The following is a 20241-nucleotide window of genomic DNA, read 5'->3' as shown; positions in this document are numbered from 1 at the left end:
GCCTGTGCACCAAGGTGTTTTCTGCCCTGGCAGGACCATGGTCCCCTGTGCACATGCACTGCAGAAATGCTGAGATGGATTCACAGCAAGGGGTGGTTCCACCAAGATTCACCAGAAGGACGGAGTCCTCTTTTGGCCCTTGCTTTGGGTTGTAGAGCTGGCATCAGCCCCAGTGTCTGTGCAGTAAGAGATCATAAACATTTCCAGCTTCAAAGGGTTAGAGCAGAGCCCTGCCTGTCTTATCTCCTTTACTGCCTGGGCTGAGTTCCTGATACCTTGCTGTCCTCTGTAGGTGCAATTCCGAGGTGAAGTACGACTCCGAGAAGCATTACCGGGACGACATTTTCTATGGCCCCATCCCCACCGTCACCACCTACAGCGAGACAATCATCGCTGCTCCCAACTGCACCTGGCGGAACTACAAGTCCCAGCTGATCTTCGAGCCCCGCCAGAAGCCACTGAGGTTTCAGAGCACAACCATCATTTTTCCCAAGCGTGCCAAGAACATTTACCGGACCACCCTCAGCTACAGCTTGGGTTGTGCCAAGCGTTGGTTCGCTTCCAGCGTGCAGCTGGAACTCTGTGAGGAAACCAGCCCGTGCGTCATCTACAGCGAGACCCTCTGATCCGCCCCGGCAACCGTGCGACCTCCGGGAAGGCCGCGGCCTTCGCTGGGCCTCTGGCTGGGCCTTCATGGATGGCAACTGAACATCAGTGGCTGGAGAACACCTCGTTGTGGGTGAGGCTGAACTGGCTGGGAGGAGGCTTGCAGGGCACAGGATGGTTTTGATCGGTGAGAGAGGCTGGCTTGTATTTTGTGACATTCCTGATGTTCATGATCTGGATTTTGTTTTTTGGGGGTTTTTTTTGTTTGTTTTTTTTCTTGAGCATATCTATTTTTGAGTTGTGTTTAGATGAAATCAAGATGACCAAGGACCCTGTTACCCGTAGCAGAGCCTAGCGAACTCTGTAGGTCTCGTCTAGCACATAGGTGAGAGTCACTGTAACATTCAGAGCTATTTTGATCTCTGCAAAGGGAAGACCAACTGCAGAGTCAGCGTCTGGTCAGCCCGGCATAGACCAGGCCAGGTCTCAGAGCTGAAATGCAGAGGAGTTGGTTATTAATACACCACAGCTTGCTCCAACAGCTCATCTGAGAGGGAGCTGCAGTATTACACCACTGCAGTCACCTCAGGCCTAACTTCCTGGGAGCAGTGGGGACTGTCACCCCAAGAAAAAGGAGAAAAACAGGCGCCTGGTGCTCTTGCAAGGCACAGCACAGCTGGGAGATGGGAGAAGGGCCTGCCCTGACCCAGCCACATCTTCTGTGAGCCCAGCTGAGAGTAAGCACCGGAGACTGAGGAAACTGAATAGGTGGGGGGCTAGTTTCTAAAACTGAGCAAGTGATTTAGGAGCCCATTGCCCTTTTTCAAAAGTTTTGTCAGTCCAAGTATGCTGTGCTGTTCACTGCCTTGAACACTCAGTTTACAGGGATCTTTAAGCACTTGGAATCCTTCTGAGTTTCAGGGAATGGCACTCTTGCAGGGAAGAGCATAGGGCAGGAAGATGATCTCTGGCTTCAGAGAAGCCCAGGGCAGGGTTAACTCACCTTCCCAATGGTTTCCATACTTGTGGCATGGACAGCTTTTCTGACTGTGGAGGAGCAGCCAAACTTTCTGTGTAGAGCTTTAAGAACCTAAATCAGTCCAGGTCTTTCTAAATCATCCAGGCTGTAGCAATTCAACAGGTATTTCACAAACAGCTGAGCTGTCTCTGCAAAAGGACCAAGAAACACTGAGTGAGCAGGAGTTAGTACAGCCTGAGGTAAACCATTCCCCACTCATGAATCCCATTTCCTGGTATCCCTTCAGCTTGCTGAAAATCTGCAAGAGCCTGGATTCCCACAAACATATAACTTTTGAAAATAGCACAGAATTGTCTCCAAAAATCTTACCAAGAATTCTTGCATGCTGCTCAGACTTAGAAAATAACCACACAGCTCCGGAAATTAATTTCCAGCTTTCCCTCTTCTAAACTTTCCATTTTGTTCCTGACTTGCTGTGAGTCTGATGGAGTAACTTCAGAACACAGCTGAGCAGCCAAGTCAGAAAGCCTATTAACGATGTCAACAAGATGTAGCTGATTGCCCAGAACAGTTGATGCACAAACCCACAGAGATTAAAAAAAAAAAAAAATCTGAAAAACTTGAAAAAATAGTAAAATTAAATAGTGACTTATAAAGATACTCTTTCCATAAGTTTCAAAAAGCAACTGGTAAATGTGACCAGAACTGTGACCTTTATGAAACAGAGTTCTCTTGTTTAAAATGAAGCAGTTTTTCCACCAGAGGTAAATATAAAGTCTTTATATATAAACTTAAATCCTGACAGCTGAAGAATCACTAGCACTGAAAGATGTGTGTTATGGCAGTGATGAACTCTGCTTCTCTGGGAGTTAGCACTTGGTAGGGAGAAACCTCTCAAAGGATTTCCAAGGCTTCCACCTACTGTTGAATTCTTTACAGCAACACAAACAAGGATTATATTTGTTATTGGTCAGGTTTTGCTGTCACTGACTGTCAGCATCAAAGCCTGGAAAAGCACTGTCTGCCTCTGAAGGGATTATTGTGCCTGAAGCAACCCTTCTCCCCAGGGCACCAGCAAACATGGAGTTGGCTTAGGCAGCAGGGAGGAGATGTGAAGATGAACATGGTCCCGGTCCCAGTGCAGTTAAGTTGGTGATGCACTTACTTGCTAGTTCATCCTGAGGTCTGTCCTGTTCTCCAGGTGTTGCTGAGCGAGCCTTGGGACTGGGGGAAATACCCACCTGCCTTCCTGGGTACACATGAAGGCTCTGGAGGGCTCATTGCACACATCCATGAGAGTCTGTACAAAGGGGGGCAGGTTTCCAAGCTGAGCACCACTGTTATCCAGGTTCAAAAGCAGGGCCAGCACTCACACCCAGGAGATCCCTGCATGATGACAGATTAGATTGCAGGCACCTCCACTGAGCAAGCGTGGAGACAGGCTGGCCTCAGAGCCAAAGGGATGCCAGAGTCTCCCTGTTCTGACCACACATCACAGGCTTTGCTCCTGTTAACAGCTTGATTATTCCCTTGCTTCAAGCACAAAGCTGCAATTTTTGATCACATTGATCTTTGAGCAGGACAGGTTTTCCCCGGAAAAAATCTCTTTTATCATGACTGGCTGCAGGCTTCTGCCAGCCTTCTCTGTTAATTCTGCTTCCTAAATATTGGCCACAACAGTAAAAAAAAGAATTCAAGGAAAGCCAAAAAACTAGTGTGCAAATACAAATCCACCAGAGAGACCTGAACCTCAGCCTGGACTTTCACCACACAAGGACAGGGGCTGCAGAGGCAAAGTCTCACAGGTGGATGTGACCCCCAGGAGGGTGCAGTGGAAAGCTGCATCCTTGGCACTGGAGGGTCCCACACACCCAGGCCAGGCCTCTTTGAAGCTTCATGCTTTGTTTTCTCTGCAAATAGACTAGAAATGACCTAACATGCTCCTGCTCCTTTGAGTTTAAGCAGCTTTTGTGGTCTTGCCATGTTAGGGGAAAAAAAAAAAGACAGAGCAGTGTGGGTTTCTAGGCTGCTGAACACATTCTGAGCTGTGTGGCCACAGTGGCTATGGTGGGACTACAACCCTGGACCACATCCAAAGTGGGACATTGCCTGAGATCTGTAGAAATTTTTGAAAAATACCTTCTTACGTGGTGTCTCCCATGAGCCCATCACAAGCTGCTTTTCTTCTCAGCAAAAGCTGGCACTGGAAAGGGACTTTGTTTTTCCTGAGGACAAGGAAACCACAGAGGGTCAAGTCTTCACCCTTGCCTGGGCACAGATCCCACCCTGCCTGTCCACCCTGTCCCTGCTGCTCCCATCGCTGTGGCTGGGTTAGGCAGTGGTGGAAGAGCCAAAGTTCACCTTACCATGACTGGGAAAAGTGATGACTTTTTTGTTTTGCTTAAACACCAGAAACTGTATTTTGTGTGTGTGTTGCCAATGAAGAATTGCTGCAAGCAGCCAAGAAGTGCCTCATGCCATACCTGTAGTATGTTTGTACATCTAAAAGGAATGATTAGTCCCACTAGGGAGGTGCTTTTCTTTTAAATGGAGCATTATTAATCTCAACCAACAGATCTTTATTCCTCTATATTTTCTCAAAGATATAAGTGATTAATTTAGACCATGGAAAGGTGAGTTTCCTTGAGCAGCTCGGACTGTGGCTGCACAATTTCTCCCTGGGATCCTGATGTACATGTTGCCCACAGTCCTGTAAGCCTGATGGGTAAAGTTAGACTCTGCCTTTTGGAATTATTGTCCATCAAGAGTTATTTTTGAGATCAAAAGCTTTCACAGAAGGCATGTTTCTTTTTTGGTGGGATTTGGGGGTAAGATTGATTTTTTTCAATATGGAAACTCACTGTCCCAAAGGTGTGGGGTTCCCCTTCACCCCCTTCATTCCTGTGATTCTTTTGCCCCTGAATGCAACAGAGCATGCTGGTGTCTGGTCTGCCTGCGTTGTTGTCATTACATTTGGGGCCAAAAAGAGGAAACCCTGACTAAATACTGAACTTTCAAAAGCTGTGGAATACTTTGCACAAACCACAGAGAACAACTTTGACCAAAACAGTTTACTGCTTATCTTTATTTTTTGCCTTTTCCTTTTTTTTTTTCTTCCTAAGCAAACTCTACTTTTCTCAATGTGAAATACAGACAGATTTGCACCCTTGGTGCAACATTTCTGAGAATGATGAAATGGGGTTTGGGTGTTGATAGCAGTGTTTGAGTGAGCTGCTGGTCAGAGAAGTGAATGCTATTTACTATTTATGTTGAGTGTGTCTTAAAAAATAGGAAAGGTCACAGAAGGCTAATGAGCAAAAGACTTTGTAGAGCAAAATGAAGACTAAAGACTGTGTGAGTCTGGTCTAGAGGCAAATGGTTCTATGTGTGGACACTGTGAGCTAGGATATTTAGCCATTGTAGTTTTAACCTGCCTTTTTTCCTGTAGGAAGAGGCATTCCTTGCCTTCTTTAGAGCTGAAACAAAATCAGATCCATCCTCTGCCACAGTCATTCAGTCCCACTGAAGTCTGTGAGCATCAGTGTTCCCCAGGCTTACAGGGTACTTACTGTTTGTGTGCCAAGCAAACATGCACAGAGCTGTGCCTCTGGGGAGATGGGGGAATGCTTTATAGGGGATGATGGATCTTATTGTGGGATATTCAGATTTCTACTGCCAGATAAACTGCTCCCTGAGGATCACCTGATCCCTCACAAATTGATCTGTTCTGAATATCTCCCCTAAAGCTTTCCTATAACCATTGGATTTTTTAAGTCTTGGGAGGCACTAATTCTTTTTCAGATACTGTGATGGTCATCAAAATGAGCAACGTATCCTACCATGTAAGTTGTGACCTGAGGATGGGGTTGAAAGGTGTCTGAAGGTTAGAGAAGGAGAACATATAAGTGGTGGAAATGCATAAGGATGTGTCATATTTTTATTTTTGTAAGTCTGATTCTCTAAGTGCTTGTAAAGTACTTTACTGTTGTATATGTGGTGATGCAGTAGTTCACAATATCCTTTTATTTTTATATATTCCCCCCTCCACCATAATCCCTTTCTGTTCAACTCATAGAGAGTAATTTAAGAAGACAAAATTTATATATCATAATAAAATGCTCAAACCATCATGCTGATGTATCTGGAGTTTCCTTCCTCTTCCTTGTCCCTTTATTTGGTACCTAATGCCCCTTTCCCATCCAGAGAGCATATTTTTGGTGTGTCCCTCCCTTCTGTGGGTTTCAGCCCAGCTCCCCATGGACGGGTGGCTGTGTGATGTGTAAAACCTGCTCTGCCACACGTGCCCAGGGAAACTGAAAAGCAGAGGCAGAACTCTGCTTCCTGCAGAGGCAGTTTGACCCTTCCAGATTTCACTGGTTGTCAGTTTTACCATTTCTTCACTCTAAATTTCCCTCTTCTTCCTTCATCTTGTTCTACCCAGCTACGAAGCCTTGGTGTGTTTGATCTAGACAATTCCTCTCCCAGCTTTTCTGTGGCCTTCAAGAGAAGGAAGAACCAACACAATGCTTATTTCATATACAGGTATCCACAACCTAGTACAGTACTGGGACCCCTGCTTTGTCCTGACTTTCCAAATCACGACAGTGGATAGGTTGGATCGGCACTAAAACCATAAAGTACATTTTAAACCCATTGCTGTAAATGCCTCGGGCTCACCAGCCAGCTATTAGTAGAATACTCTGCTGTCTTCCAAGACCCAAGATGTCTGCAGGGAGAATCTGACACTAATCTTTATGGAAAAATCATAGTGGATTTATAGGGATGAAGTCAATAGGCTTGGACGAAAATGGCTGTTAAACTCTAAGGAATGGAAAGGAGAAGCAAAGCCATGGTATGCAAGAGGCTTCAGCTGCAAGGGAAGTGACCATGTCCACATCTCAAGCATTTTGACACAAATCATGTCTGAACGGCTCCTAGGATGAAGGATGGGAGACACACTCATGCCTAAGAACCTGAGGAAACACAAGGATGTGAAGAAGGCAGGGGATGCGCAGGCTGGGCGAGTTCACTGGCTGATACCCAAATGCCAGATGAAGGACATGTGCATCCACTCCTGCTATTTAAATAAAACCATAAAATGTGAATGCTGTCCAATGAAGATTCCTGAGGTGGCAGCTAAATCCTCAGCAGCAAAAGCAGTAATAGATGCAGGATATGTGTTTTGGCAAGTGTGCTCAGATGAGCTAACCCCTAAGCTAGTGGTTTTTACTGTGCTATTTGGATGTTGTAAATTTAAGCAGATGATGCTTGGTATTAGTTTTGCTCCTGGGATATTTCAGACAGTAATTGCACATATCTCTGAGGGATTACAAGGTGCTGAAGTTATAATGGATGGACTTTGAATTTAAAGTAGATGCCTTTATGAACAGAAGGAAAGGTTTAGGCTGGTTTTACAGACAGCAAGAATGCTCAGTATAAAATGCCAAAAGCCTCACCTAAAAGAATTTGCTGGTAATGGGCAGCTACAAATTAAATAATAATAAAAACCCACATGCTGGGATTCCTATTCCACTCAGCAAAGCAGAGTTGTAAGGAAACAATAGATGCCTTCATCAAATTTCATTCCACAGCTATTTACAGTCAACAAATAATGGAAAGACTTGCCAGAGAAAGAGCCTTACCTGATACTGGAGCAGTAAAAATGTCCCCCTGCTGCCAAATCGTCAGCTTTAGACTACCACATTCAAGACCTTGGGCTTGGTGTCTGGTCTCCATCAGCAGATGGCAATGTCACAGCCTGGACCTGCAGAAGTCTCTTTGGAAGATCGAGGCAATGCCAAGCAGCAGGAGGTTGTATTGTCCCCAGAAATGTCATGAGTCTGTTCCAATGCAAAGGAATCACCAGCAGCATTCCTGGACTGATGTGTAGCATGGCCATCTATTCAAACTGTCTCTTCTGGCACAGGATGCCGAACTGTCACTTAATCCATTTCTGTGGGGAGCAGATATGGGATGGGAGACTGTTACAGCAGATAGACCTCTGTCCCCTGGGCAGCTGACCCTATGGCTCCACAACTGCCTCCCCCAGCAGCTATCCCAGGATGACTGAACCCACCTGGCATGCTCTGGATGCAGCTCTGTGACCTCCTCGTGTCCTGTGACGCAGGTTTAGTGCCTCAGGGGGCATCTTGGCTTCAGCAGTCGAGCCCCCAGGGTGGCTGCATGGGACCTCTGGATGCTTGGTCTGGTGGTGGGGACTTCACAGGCTGGCACTCATCAGTGTCTGCCCAGCTGTGGTAAGATGTGGATCTAGTGCTGGTTTTCATCCCATTCCTAGGGGGAGTGATTCCCACCACAGGTTCAGCCTCTGCAGTTACCCCGTGGCACGTGGCTTGGCCATGTAGGTTTGCCACTACATTATCCATGCCCAGCTTGGCTGCCTGTTTCTAAATCCTCTGGTCTGGTGACACTGGAGAGGAGCAAAGACCTGCCATAGGCCTGTGCAGCTTCTGCCAAAGCACCAAGTCTCCTTTCCCTGGCAATGTGCCCAGCCATGTTCCCAGCAGGAATGGCTTGTTCTCGAGTAGGATAAAGGGTCCTGGAATTGCTTTTTTGGGGCGTAAGGAGGGAGTTTTATGAGCTCTATTTTCTGCTTCTAATAATGATATTGGATCTAAACAGTTCCACGCCTTGGAGTTCAAGACAGATGGGGAGTTCACATCTACAAGGATGAAAATGCTCATCCTGCCAAGCCTTTGATTCTCATCATATCCTTCCTACCCTACAAACAGGCAGACAGCACATTTCTAGCATAAAAATATCCTCCTCTCTGGCTAACCACCACCAGATTCCCTTCCTGAGCCTGTTCTGAGACTGGTGATTAGACATTTCTATATACATAAACATCCAAATCATCTCCCCAAGGTTCTTCCTGTCTCCCAAGCAAATCCTGAGGCCAGCGGCTATTTGCAGCTCCTTGAAATACAAATGGGATCAGGGTTTCTTCCAAGTTGACTGCTGTGGTCAGGGCCCTCCATGTACCTCCCTGGAGCTGCACCGTGGCCGTGCAGCCTCCCATCACAGGCCACTGAGACACCCACCCCTCCTGCTCTGCAGAGCCAACTGCTCCAAACACCCCGTGCCTGGCTGCTATTCATGATGCCAAGGCACTGCATAGACTGGGAAACATTTTGGCACTGGGATGTGCTGTGGGAATGCGTGGGCATATGCACACTTGCAGAGGGAGGGTGCAAAACCACGCCAAAAGACACAGAAAGCAGCAGAGGAATGAGCAACAGACACACACGCGCGTGCAAACTGCATTCTCTTTGATGGAGGATTGGAGAAACATTACCTTCCCCTGGGGCTTTGCAGTGAAATAACCTGATTATTCATGAACCAGCCAGAATCATCAATCCCTCATTTATCATTCTCAGCATAAATTATAAGGGCAAGAGAGGAACACACCAGCAATAAACTAGTTATAGATGTAGTGTTGAAATCTACCCATTCTCTTTGAATATGCCCCACTTACTGATAACAAACAGTGATCCAGCCGACTCCTCAGCTGAGTCCTGAGCATTGGATTACAAAGGACACAGGCCAACACCCCGCTCTGTGCGAGCGAAAGTCCATTTGGCGCTTGTGTGGGCGGCCAGCTAGGAAATGGCAGCAAATTTAAAAAAACCCCCACATTTGTCTTGCTGACAAATGCCTCCAGGAAATAAAAGCCTTTGTGTTCTTCTTTGACCTCTTCCACTCACAGATGGTTTTTTTGCTGTTCTTCCGACAGGGATTTTTTTTTTTAGCGCCTGCACTTCCAGGATGTTCATTTTTGCTGCTGAAGAGCTCGGCCGCCCGACGGCTTCAAGGACGGGTGTCCCCAGTGCTGGGGGCTGCTGAAGTGATGATGCACATCGTGTTATGGACCCCTTGTGGCCAAGTAGGATGGCCTTGAAGGGGAAGAGCTGGGGTTTTAACTGCAGATCCAGCTTCCAATGGGCATTTTGGGATGGCAGCATCTCAGACCTCTGGGAGCGTCCTTGGCTGGTTGAGCGCAGGTTTTACTCTGGGATAGAGATTGAACCAGGGCGGAGAGCACCCAGAGCCACGCATATTCCTGACTAGTATCTGGGAGAGGAGTTGAACATCCTTCCAGCTCTAGTCTGAGCCTGTTTTTCAAGTGAAGTGAAGATGGAGTGGAGCAGGGAGTGGCAGAGCAGCCCTTGAGGCTCAGGGTGCTTTGCTGAGCACAGCTCTGCTCTGCCTCCAGATCTGCCCTTGAACTTTGCAGCTTGGGCCCTTCCTGAGTCCTCTGGGACTTGTGTTTTGGCAGCACCAGCTCTCTGTGTGAGCCCCAGCCATAGCTGAAGCACACTGTTAATGAGCCACATATTCTGAAGGCCTCCAGGCTTGGCACTGGCTGTTGGGGACCTGTTGGAGCCCAGCTCCGTTAAGTGGCTGTGGTGCCACAGCCCAGCAGAGCCAGCTGCAAAGTGCCCAGCTCAGCACTTTCTGGAAAAGCTTCATTTGCACTCCCCCTGCCACTCACTTCACTTCTCCAAGGGTCTCTCCACTGTGCACTCAGAAAGGGGGGGAAGAAATCATAGTATGTTTAAACACTGCCTAATGGTGAAAAATAACATCTGGAGAGCAGCCTTGCCCCTCACACAGAGTCCTCCATCTCCACATCCTGATACAAAACCCAATAGGGAATTGTTCTAGAAGGGATCTGTCAGCTCAGCAATAGGGACAACTCTCCCTGTGGGTGCCATGAGCTCGGGGACAGCAGCCACTCACCAGGGGACAGCAGGTACCCAAGAGCCCTGGAGAAGTGGGTGGATGCCTGAAGCCATACTCACTGCTGGGAGATTTTAGAGAGGGAAGGGAAGAGACTGCTCAGCAGTAGGGTGACCCCATGCCTGTGCCTCCTGTGCTGGCCCATCTCCCCTGTTCCCCCAGGAAACGGGCACAGGAGAAACCTGCTTCCTTTGAGCCTGTTTCCAAAGAGGCTCTTCCAGCCAACATTAACACACTTTGCTTTACTTCCCAGCATGGCCTGGGGCAGAAAGCAACATCTGGACCTAATAAAAAGGCTGCCCTCCCCCCCAAAGAGACCCAAGAGCAACCTCTGCTATTTGGTTTCCAACCTCTGCTGTTTGATTTCTCCTTCACCAGTGGACAGAGGAGGCAGCTCCAACTCAGGAGTTCTTGCTGGCCTGAAGGGGAACAGGATGTCCTGGCTGCCCATGGGGACTTGTAGCTTAAAAATGGGTCCAGCAGGGTGGAGTTAGATGGGTTTCAGCACTAAGGAGCCAGTTGTGACTTCTCATTGGGGTATAAGGACTTTTTCTTCCTTTGAACAGAATGGTGTTCTTTTTCAGTTCCAAAAACATGAAAGCTGGAGATGATTCTAAGCCAAGGCCCAGGATTAACATCCCCATGGGAAAAGCTCTGCTTTGGTCCAATTGGAATGGAGATCCAGACCTGGCACCATCTTCATGCATGCACCGACCAGGCTCCCTGTGTCTGACCTCTGGCAGCTGCTTTGCTTTCTGGAAAGGGCTCAGGATGAAACAGCAGCAGAAAATACTCCTGGATCTTGGGCAGAGCTGGATCAGGATTTCACAGCTAAAGGCTAGACTTTTGGAAACACCAGAGTCATTGTAGTCTAAACCTCTTCAGAGTCCCATTCTCAGTGGAGCTGATTTGGGGCCCATCACACTGCACCTGCTGATAGTTGCACTCAGTGGTTTGAGGAACGTGTTGAATGAAGATAGAGTGTCTTCAACAGCAACTTCCTGGATGGTGTTGCTCTGCTTTTTGCTCTTCATGAAACCTTCCCCCTCAGCCACCAGAGGCAGGAAAGAAGCCCCCAGCAGCCCCTGGCACTGCTCCACTCCCACAGGCACAGCATTTTCCACAGTTACTGACCTACAGCCTGTGGAACAATTGATCTTGGCTGGCTTGACCAGGGCTGCACACCCATGGGTGAGACCTCAGACCAACCTCCTCAGGATTTCTGCTGACTCCATGGGTTTCCTCAACCTCTGCTTGGGAACACAGGGGCTGCTGTGGCAATTAATAATGACTAATCTAAATGCACCTGCACCATCATTAGCATGGCTGGGCCTCACAGCAAGTGTGGTCAGTGTCTCCTATCCCCTGACATTGCTTCAGCAAATACTCCAACAGAGTTTTCTCCAAGCTGAACATGCATCTAGCCATCAAAGAGATTGCAAATGACTAATAAATATGAAAAGAAGTCAGGGGGCAGCAAAAATTTCTGGACCAAGATCAATCTTTACTGACAACTGCTGCTTTTTCTAAGCAAAAGTACCCCGCAGAGTTTAAAACAGCATCCGACTTCAAAGCAGAGAGCTCTCCAGATGGAGCTTACCACCCCTGCAACACCCTGTGCTTTGTCAGGTTCCATGCACTTACTGAGGGACAGTCAGATTATTTCCAAAGAAGGGAAACACACCAACTTCTTCAAAACCACAGACTCGGAACAATGTGTGACCGATGTGCTCTCCAAGATGTAGGTGGCAAAAACTGATCTCTGGGCCAGCCTCCCAAGCACCATGGGCAGTCCTTTCTGCCTGTTCTCCTTTTACAAGGACCAACAAGAGGAAAGCATCACCTGTCAGTGAGCTGTGTCTGCAGGTGAGATGAATGGGGTCCCTCTGGTGAAATCCAGTCACCCTCCCACTCTGCAAAGCAGGACTCAGAAAGTGGAGTGTTTGCACCACAAGGATGTCACCTTTCAACCCTGTTTCTGCAGATCTTCAGTTCAGGGCACAAAGACAGACACCTTCCCCACTGTGTGTTTCACAGGGGTGACTTTGGTCACCCTGGTGCCATTGTGGGAAGGGACCTGCAGCCCTGCAGGGCCTGGCAATGTCCCATGTGCAGGGACCTGCTGAGCCTTCACCTCCCCAAGCCCCCCTGTATCCCTGTTAGGAGATTTCTCCACAGCTGGAGAACTCTATGAAGGATCCATGGATTTAATTTCAGGAGCATTTGTGCAAAGCTGGTTGGTTTGTTTGTTGGTTTTTGTTTGTTTCTGCCCCAGCCTACCAGCCCCCCCAAGCACTTGCCCTTCAGTAAAGCCGAAACCAATCTCAGCTCACTACAGACACAACTGCTCCAACCTCCTGCCTGTGGCCAGTGATTTATTACCATTCTGCTGCCTGCAGTCCTGACAAATACTCATTTTGGTAATTACAGGATGCCAAAAAATGAGAGGATAAATAAACCTGACAATTAATTCAGCTGTTATGCACACACACACACACACACAGTGACAATCATTCTCGAATTTCTTAGGAGCCCAACTCTTCCCAGATGGGCACAGAAGCCAGGCAGAGCTCAGCCAGCCTGGACACCCCTACCTCTGCCCAATTCCCTTCAGGGTTCTAGAGCTGATAAGAGCCAGGCATCCCACCAAAAGCCACTATTTTCCTTCTAAGTTACTCGCCAACCTACCCTGTCTCATCTCCTGCCAAGATCAGCTCTTTAGGCCCCTGCATCATTATCACAGAGCATATATAATTTCACGGCAAATCGCAAGAACTGATGAATGACTATTTGGATTGCAATTGTCAGGAGAGTATAAAATGCTTCCTGCCATACAGAGCCCAGGAATGGTTACCAGCTCTCCTGGCTAAAGGCACGGCTGACCTGCTCAGCTGCAGAGCCCCTGTTCTGCTGGGGCTGGTGTGGGGGGACTGTGGGCTGCCTTCATGGGGAGGGCACAGGGCTGGGTGCTACCAGCACAGGGGTTGGTATTCTGGTGTAATTTGTACCCTCTTTTAAAAAAAGTCTTGCCCTGCTCACCACTGGGTACCCCATCCCAAACCCCTCCCCATCACCCGCAGCCTGTGGGGAGGGTGCTGATGCCCAGTGCAGTGTCCTGGCACATGCAGGAATGACAATCTCCCTCTCATGCCCTTTCCTCCCTGCTCTTGTAACTCAGCTCAGCCTAGCCTAGCTAAAAAATTCTTCCTCTTGTTTTAATACTTTCCAAAAGAAAAGAAATTCCCTATAATCCTGAGTAAACACCAATTCATCACCAGGAGAAGGTCACAATGCTCCTGTGCTTTCTCACAGTCTCTGTACAGGGCAAAGGCACCAGGGAACATCTTTTATCTTCCCTTTCCCCTCAAAAACCCATCTGCCACCCAAAATATGAGTGAATCTGGATTGCTGACATCTTTTTATTGCTGGTTTTCAAAGCCATCTGCTTTTGTCCCATTTCATTTTCATCTCTTTATGTAAAAGCTTTTCAAGTAGACCTAAAGTTTTCCATCATTAAATTCTAAGCATTGGCCTTGAACTTAAAGTTTTACCACCTTCTGCTTCTTCAACATCAGTGTGAATTATTGACCAGGGTGACTGCTGTCAGCCCCTGACAGTGTTAAAACCCTGATGTGAGAGGCTGAACAGCCTGGCTCCTGTTTGTACTAGTTATTAACTTATTCTAATTGCCTTCAGAGCAATTAGAATACCTTTGCAAGAAGGTTTTCAACACAATCACTGGTCTCAGAGATCTTTAGGCTAATCTGTAAGAGCCAGCAGCATCTGCTTAGTGCATTATTGCCATGGGAGCTGGTTGCTGGAAGAGCAGACAGAGACCAGAGGAGGCAGGTTTGGTCAGTTTGGGTACGTACCTGGAGGGATTTCAGATGGTGTCTGGGGATCCACAGGAACCTTTTGGATATCTCCTGGGCAAACAAACTGGTCAGGGAGCACTGGCAGCCTTCCTCCAGGACTGCAGCCACACGGATCAGGGTGATCACCTGGAAGGCTGAGCTGGCAGAAGGAAGAGGTACACCCTGCCTGAAACGCTCATTGCTGTCCTCAGGAAAGTGTCATTTGTATAAAATCCATTTCTAAGCCCTAGGAAAGGCCGCAGAAGGTCCCCAAACCAACTAACAGCCCTTCCATGAATTAAATTCCAGATAGTCATCCACTTAATCCTTGTGCACAGCCATTCCCTTCAGCTCACTATGCTCTCCACTCATCACTCCCGGCAGCAGGAAAAGCTCCCCAGCCTGTGGCATCAGCCCTACAGGTGTGGGAGGAGGACTTGAAGACTCCTGGCCAAAGTCAACCACACCCCATGGGACAGGTGCCAGAGGTAAAGCAATTTAGAACCACAAATAGGTACCAGGGCTTCTGTTTCACTTCTTAATTGGGTAGGGGCCCATTAGCCTCCCCAGTAACTTCCTACAACCCTGGGGCAATGACATGTAGGTCTTAGGGTGCTCACTGTGCCCTTGGGGCACACAGAAAAGCACCATCCCTTTGTCCCCTTTGCCCACTGTACCTTGGACACCCCATCAGTGCCCTGCAGCGCAGGGTCCCCAGTCCACCCCCAGCCCCTTGCCATCAGCCGCCCCGCTCCCGATTCGGCTGCGCCAGGAGTGGCTCACCCTTCCCAGGCTCACACACACCCACAGGCAGGAGCACGCTGCATTCTGCTCCCAAATAAGCTTTTTGGATTGGGTTGGTTTGTTTGCTTTTTTATTATTTAACCAGTATGGCAGTGGTCACCCACTGCCCCCCCAGCGCTTGCTGGTGGGCACGCCGAGCAAGTAACAGTGAACAAACCCGTCACCTTCAGCAGAAGAACCCCCTCCCCTCTGGAGCAAGCTGTGGAATTATTTACACCTGGTGGTCTCTGTACAGCCCCGGCTGTCATACAACTTCCTCCACACCAGCTGTGCACAGGCTGGATACAAATAGAGATATTTCCCCCCCGGTACAGTTCAAGCGATAAATTGTCCAATAATTTGTTTGCCTGTTTGTACAAGTTACAAAGTTGGTGAACATTAAGTTTAAACTTAGGGGTTTTTTTAATAGTCTAACGTGACTTTCCCTTGGATGGCACAACCACAGCCAGCAGCGCAAGGAGGTGCCATCGGACCATGCTGCGAGGTTTTGGGGTGCTTGAGGATGCCTCAGCGGGGAGAATGACGGCCAGAGGGGGAAGCACCACAACCTGCAGGAGCAGCAGCTTCCCCTTTCCCAAAATCACACTCCTCCAGCCCACATCAGAGCAGGGAAATGGGGGCCATCCCGCTGCAGCCCCCTGGGTCTGGGGGGATCCCCACCAAGCAGCTGTGAGCCTCCTGCCCACGCTGATTTGACTTAAATTAATCAACCCAAGTGGGAGGATGCTCCCCACTCCAGCACCCCAGGAAGGTGGCTCAGAGCTCCCCAAGAGGAGCTGTTGTTGCCCCATGTTCCCCCCGCAGTGTTCCCCTATCCCTGTCCCTGCTGCTGCAGGGATGTTCCAGGGGACAGGTGGCTGCAGGAGGGTAGGGTCCATGTGGGACGGGATATGTGCGGGGAGACCTGACCATGGAGACGCAGCAAGACAGAAAGTGGCAAAACCAAGCAGTGCTGTGACTCCCAGCAAGGGGGACTCCCCAAGTGTAGGTTCCCATTGGAGCAAATCCCGCGTGTGTCTCTCTCTCCCAGTCTCATGCACCCCTGGTCTGCTCCCCTACGCTGGCTCCCAGTCCAGGGTGGGCTGTCCTGGCATGATGGGGACATGCAGCACAGCTGGGGACTGAGGTCCTACACAGAGCTAGGAACATTAGCCAAGTGTCCTGCTCCCTGCTCCACAAAAGATCCCAAAGGACCCCATGGAGCAGGGGTGTGAGGTTGCTGGAGCACCACAGCAGCTGGAGGGGTGGTCATTGGTGCCTCCCCAGCACCTCCATGTCCTCCCAGCTCTGCCACATGGTCCCCTCCTGCAAACTGCCCAGCTCAGAAGCTGGTGGGTACATCTGCCCAACCATCCATCCAGCAGCACTGAAACAACCCCACAAATACCTGAAAACTTCTCTGCCACACTCACAGCACACCCTGGGCACCGGTGTGCTTTGGGGCTTTGGGGTTCCTGGCCAGCCCTAGCCCCTCACCTTGCACACAGGGAAAACACAGTGGAGAGACAGAGAGAAACACCTTTATGGGGTTGGCACTGACAAGTGGGACTGGCTCTTAAACTCTCCATCCCATGGCTTCAGGTGCCAGCCATGCTGAATGCTGCCTGGGACTAACAGGGAGGGCAACCCAGTCCTGCTCCAGCTGGGGTGGTGAGAAGGTGGCTCTGCAGCTCCTGGCTGGAGCCCGTGGCCCTTCCTGATGCCACGACACGTGGCTGCAGGGTTGGCATGGGGTGCCCACATGGTGAGGGACCCAAATGCCACCCCAGCACCTCCATCCCCAGCATGCTGCAGCACCACTGGCGAGACCAGCCATGGCAAAGCCGTGGCTCAGTGCCTCTGCCCCAAAGGCAGCAGCTCTGTCCCCCTTCTCTCGCCTTCTTGCCATGTCTCAACCCTCGCTGGGATGCTGGCAGGGTCTGCAATGCCACTTGGTGGAGTTGCCAGCTCTGCAGCCACCTTCCACCAGCACCCGGCACCGCCAGCCCTGCAGCTGCTATCCATGGGCACCCGGCATCGTCAGCTCTGCAGACACCTTCCACCGGCACCTGGCGCCTTCCTGGACATCTGGAGACATCAAGCAGCACACAGTATTGCTACTGTGCCAAGTGGGAACTTTATTCTTCGTTGTGGTTGGGGTTTTTTTCTCTATTTTTTCCGAATCAGTTAAGGAGGCAGCTTTGAAGATGGGTTGGATTTGGATAATTCTTTTTTTTCCCAGCAAAATCTGCAACATTTTAACAGCGTTATGCCCAGACATCAGCTCTGTGAGTTTGTACAGCTCAGAGCCACGGAGACACCAGCAGCAATAACCTGGGAACGGAAAGACTTCCACATCGCTTGTGCATTGTCTCGGATTTTTTTTTTTTTTAAAAAAAAAAAAAAAAAAAAAAAAAAGCACAACAGAAAAGACACAAACATTGATGAACATTAAAAACCTGTACATTGTAAAAAAAAAAAAACCAAAAAAAACCCCCAACAACAACAACAACAACAAAAAAACCCAACCCCCAAACAAACAACAAACACCATCATTCTCTTGCTTTGAAATCAGAATCAACCTGGGAACGTTGCAGGGGGAAAAGAAAGATCCGTGGGGAAGGTGACGGCTCCGGCTGTGCCGCTGGGCCCGCGCGTGGGACGCGGGGGCTGCCGCCCACCCAGACGGGCTGGGCTGGGGCTCCTCTAGCGCATAGAATGCAAAGCATTTAATACATTTTATTTCTTTTTTTTTTTTTTTGCCATTTGTTTCCCCCCCCCCAGAGCGAGAAAGCAGAAGTGAATGAAAAAAAAGTCTAATATTTTGTTCTTTAACCATGTAACTGCAGATATGAGCCAACATCATGGAATGAAAAAAATAATGTAAAGTAGAGCATTCGTGTGTATCACAAAAATACAATAAAAACTTTTTTTTTCCTTTTTTTTCCTTTTTGTCTTTTTTTTTTTTTTTTAAAGTTTCCTGTGAACTCCCTGCCACGCCGGTCTCATGCCCGCTCTGCCCCTGCCTCAGCCAGCTCGGAGGGCTCTGGAGAATCAACGTCTACAACCAGCAAAGGTGTGTGTAACGGGGGGCCCTGCAACCATGGCAAGATTTTGTTTGGTTTTTTTTTTTTTTTTAAACTAAGTACATACATTCTCCTGACTGCCAGATAACTTTGATGGATCATTGTTACCTTTTTTTTTTTTTTAAACCCTTCCATACAATGGACAAACGCATCAAAGCCTGCATGTAAGAACAGAACCTCTTTTACAGCATGTAATACTGTGTTTTGTTTAAGTCCTTCCTTGCGTAAAATATTGACATAATTCACTGAAGGTATCAAAAATATACCCTGTAGACCAATACAATTTACAATTGCCTTTTCTCACCATTCAGAAAACAATGCACTTAAAGCAACCGAGCCCCTCGGTGGGCAGCACATGAGCCAGCCCCGGGACGTCCCTGCCCGCTCCGAGTTACCCAGGATCACTTCCACCGAAGGGACCAGGATTTTTTGTGGGTTTTTTTTAAGAAACAGCTCTTCACTCCCTCCCCTGCCCGCTCATCCCAGCCACATTCAAAGTGTGTCGCTGCGGGGCTGATACGTCTTGTGACATGGGAATGACAGGCCACCAGCCCTCGGATCAGCTGGGGAACCAACCCAGGGTGTTCCGTCCCATTTCGCTTCTTAAACCGTTTGTCTTTTCTTTAAACCCGCTCCAGGTTTTGCATTTCTGTGGCACATCCCCATGGCCGGGATGTGGGGGAGCATCCCACAGCCCGTCGCACAACTCCGCAGGAGCATCCCGCGGCCCCTTGCTCGACTCCTTGGGAGCAATGCCACAGCCCCTCGCCCGACTCCGCGGGAAAGCGCCAGCAGAGCGTCCGAGCACGCGCGGCCCCGGGACAGGCACGTGGCAGCTCCCAGTCCCTCTCGAGCGTGGGGGTCACCACCCAGCACGGCTGCCAAGATCGAAGATGGGTTCCTTGGGTTTTGTCTCGTTAAGGCTTTTTTCTTTTCTTTTCTTTATCCGACCAAAGAGGATGCAGAAATTCCCAGATGTGGAGAAAGAAAAAAAATAACCCAAACAAACAAACAAACAAAAATAATAATAATAATGAAAAAAAAAATACCCCCCCCCCTCCAAATTGGCTGGTTGGGGAGGAAGGGAAAAAATAAAGGAAAAGGGAAAAACGAAATAGCTCTGCTCCTACATCTTCGCTCGTGAGAGCCGGCGGGGCCGGGGCGGTGGGCACTCGCCCGGGGCGTCCCGCTTGCTCCCCACACCCTGGGTTTGGTCGCCGTCTCCCTGCCCCTGGCTCCTCTCATTCACTGTCCGAAAGGGTTTCGTACTGGGAGCAGAGCAGGGGCTTGGGCTCCTCGTCCCAGGCATGGTGCTGGCTGCTGGGGGTCCCCTGCGGCAGTGGGGCGGTGGGGGCTGCCGTCACCACCCCGCTGGGGAGCCGCATGGTGAGCGGGTTGTAGGGGAACGGCGTCGAACCTGCACGAGAGGAGGAAGCAGAGTCAGTGGTGGGGGGTGGCTGTTCCCGCATCCCCCTGCAGGCCCCCCCTACCCCTGCGAGGGTGGCACAGCCACTCTGGGGACCCATCCCCCGAGCCCTACCTGCGGACGACGGCCTGTCCTCCCAGACGCGGTTGGTGAGGGGTGTCCTGCGGTTGCAGTCCCCCTCCGAGTGCACCGAGGAGACCGAGGGCGGCCGCTCGCCCGAGGACAGACCCGGCGCCGGGGACTTGGCCTTGCGGCTGTTGGGCCTGGCAGCGATCTTTGGCTTCCCTCCTCCTCCTGCGAAGAGAAGCACCCGCTCATCACCCAGCTCATCGTGACAGGATTCAGGGGGTCAGGGAGGGGGTGCAGGTTCCCAGCGCTTCCCTTTTTAGGAGCTTGCAAAAATGGCTTGTGGCAGGAGAAAAGCTCACCCCGGGCCAATGGCACCATGGGGGAAGGGCAATGGGGCAGCCAGGCACAGCAGACAGAGGAGGTCTCTCTCCCCTCCTGGGCTGCTCTGCCCTGTGGGTTGATGCCACCAGCTGTCCTGTGGAGGGACGTGGGGCAGGAGCAGCCACGTGGCTTCGGCCAAGCTATTTCTCTGCAGGGTCTGCTCCTGAGCCAGCTCACGGCTCAGCCCACAAAAATGGGTCATAGGATGGAGCTGCATGTGCTGCTCCATGTCCACAGGCAGTTGGCAGGGACCCTCCAGGAGCTACATGGGTGCTGGAGCCCCAGACACATTCTTCA

At 49.8% G+C, this 20241-nt stretch overlaps 2 protein-coding genes across 16 annotated transcripts in view; one reads left to right on the top strand and one right to left on the bottom strand.

Moving 5' to 3' along the window:
• The window catches only part of LOC113951434 (refilin-A-like), a 29318-nt gene extending 11265 nt beyond the window's left edge, over window positions 1–18053 (top strand). The window contains exons 3-4 of one of the 2 annotated variants that reach the window (XM_027652410.1): window positions 293–739; window positions 17959–18053. In XM_027652410.1, the coding sequence (XP_027508211.1) occupies window positions 293–626 (334 nt within the window). In that variant the 3' untranslated portion in view covers window positions 627–739; window positions 17959–18053. Of the gene's footprint in view, window positions 1–292; window positions 740–9338; window positions 9365–17958 lie in introns of those variants that run through there. The other variant, XM_027652411.1, reaches the window with a different exon arrangement.
• The window catches only part of NCOR2 (nuclear receptor corepressor 2), a 238664-nt gene continuing 235523 nt past the window's right edge, over window positions 17101–20241 (bottom strand). For 8 of the 14 annotated variants that reach the window (XM_027652394.1, XM_027652399.1, XM_027652398.1 and 5 more), the window contains 2 exons: window positions 19609–19788; window positions 19310–19485 (listed from right to left, as the gene is read on the bottom strand). In XM_027652394.1, coding sequence (XP_027508195.1) covers window positions 19310–19485; window positions 19609–19788 — 356 coding nt within the window. Of the gene's footprint in view, window positions 19486–19608; window positions 19789–20241 lie in introns of all 14 variants that reach the window. The other 6 variants (XM_027652404.1, XM_027652403.1, XM_027652408.1 and 3 more) reach the window with 1 other exon arrangement.

Source organism: Corapipo altera, unplaced genomic scaffold, assembly GCF_003945725.1.
Source record: "Corapipo altera isolate COAL_440 unplaced genomic scaffold, ASM394572v1 67, whole genome shotgun sequence".
Classification (NCBI taxonomy): domain Eukaryota; kingdom Metazoa; phylum Chordata; class Aves; order Passeriformes; family Pipridae; genus Corapipo; species Corapipo altera.
This window is presented reverse-complemented; position numbering and strand designations above follow the sequence as displayed.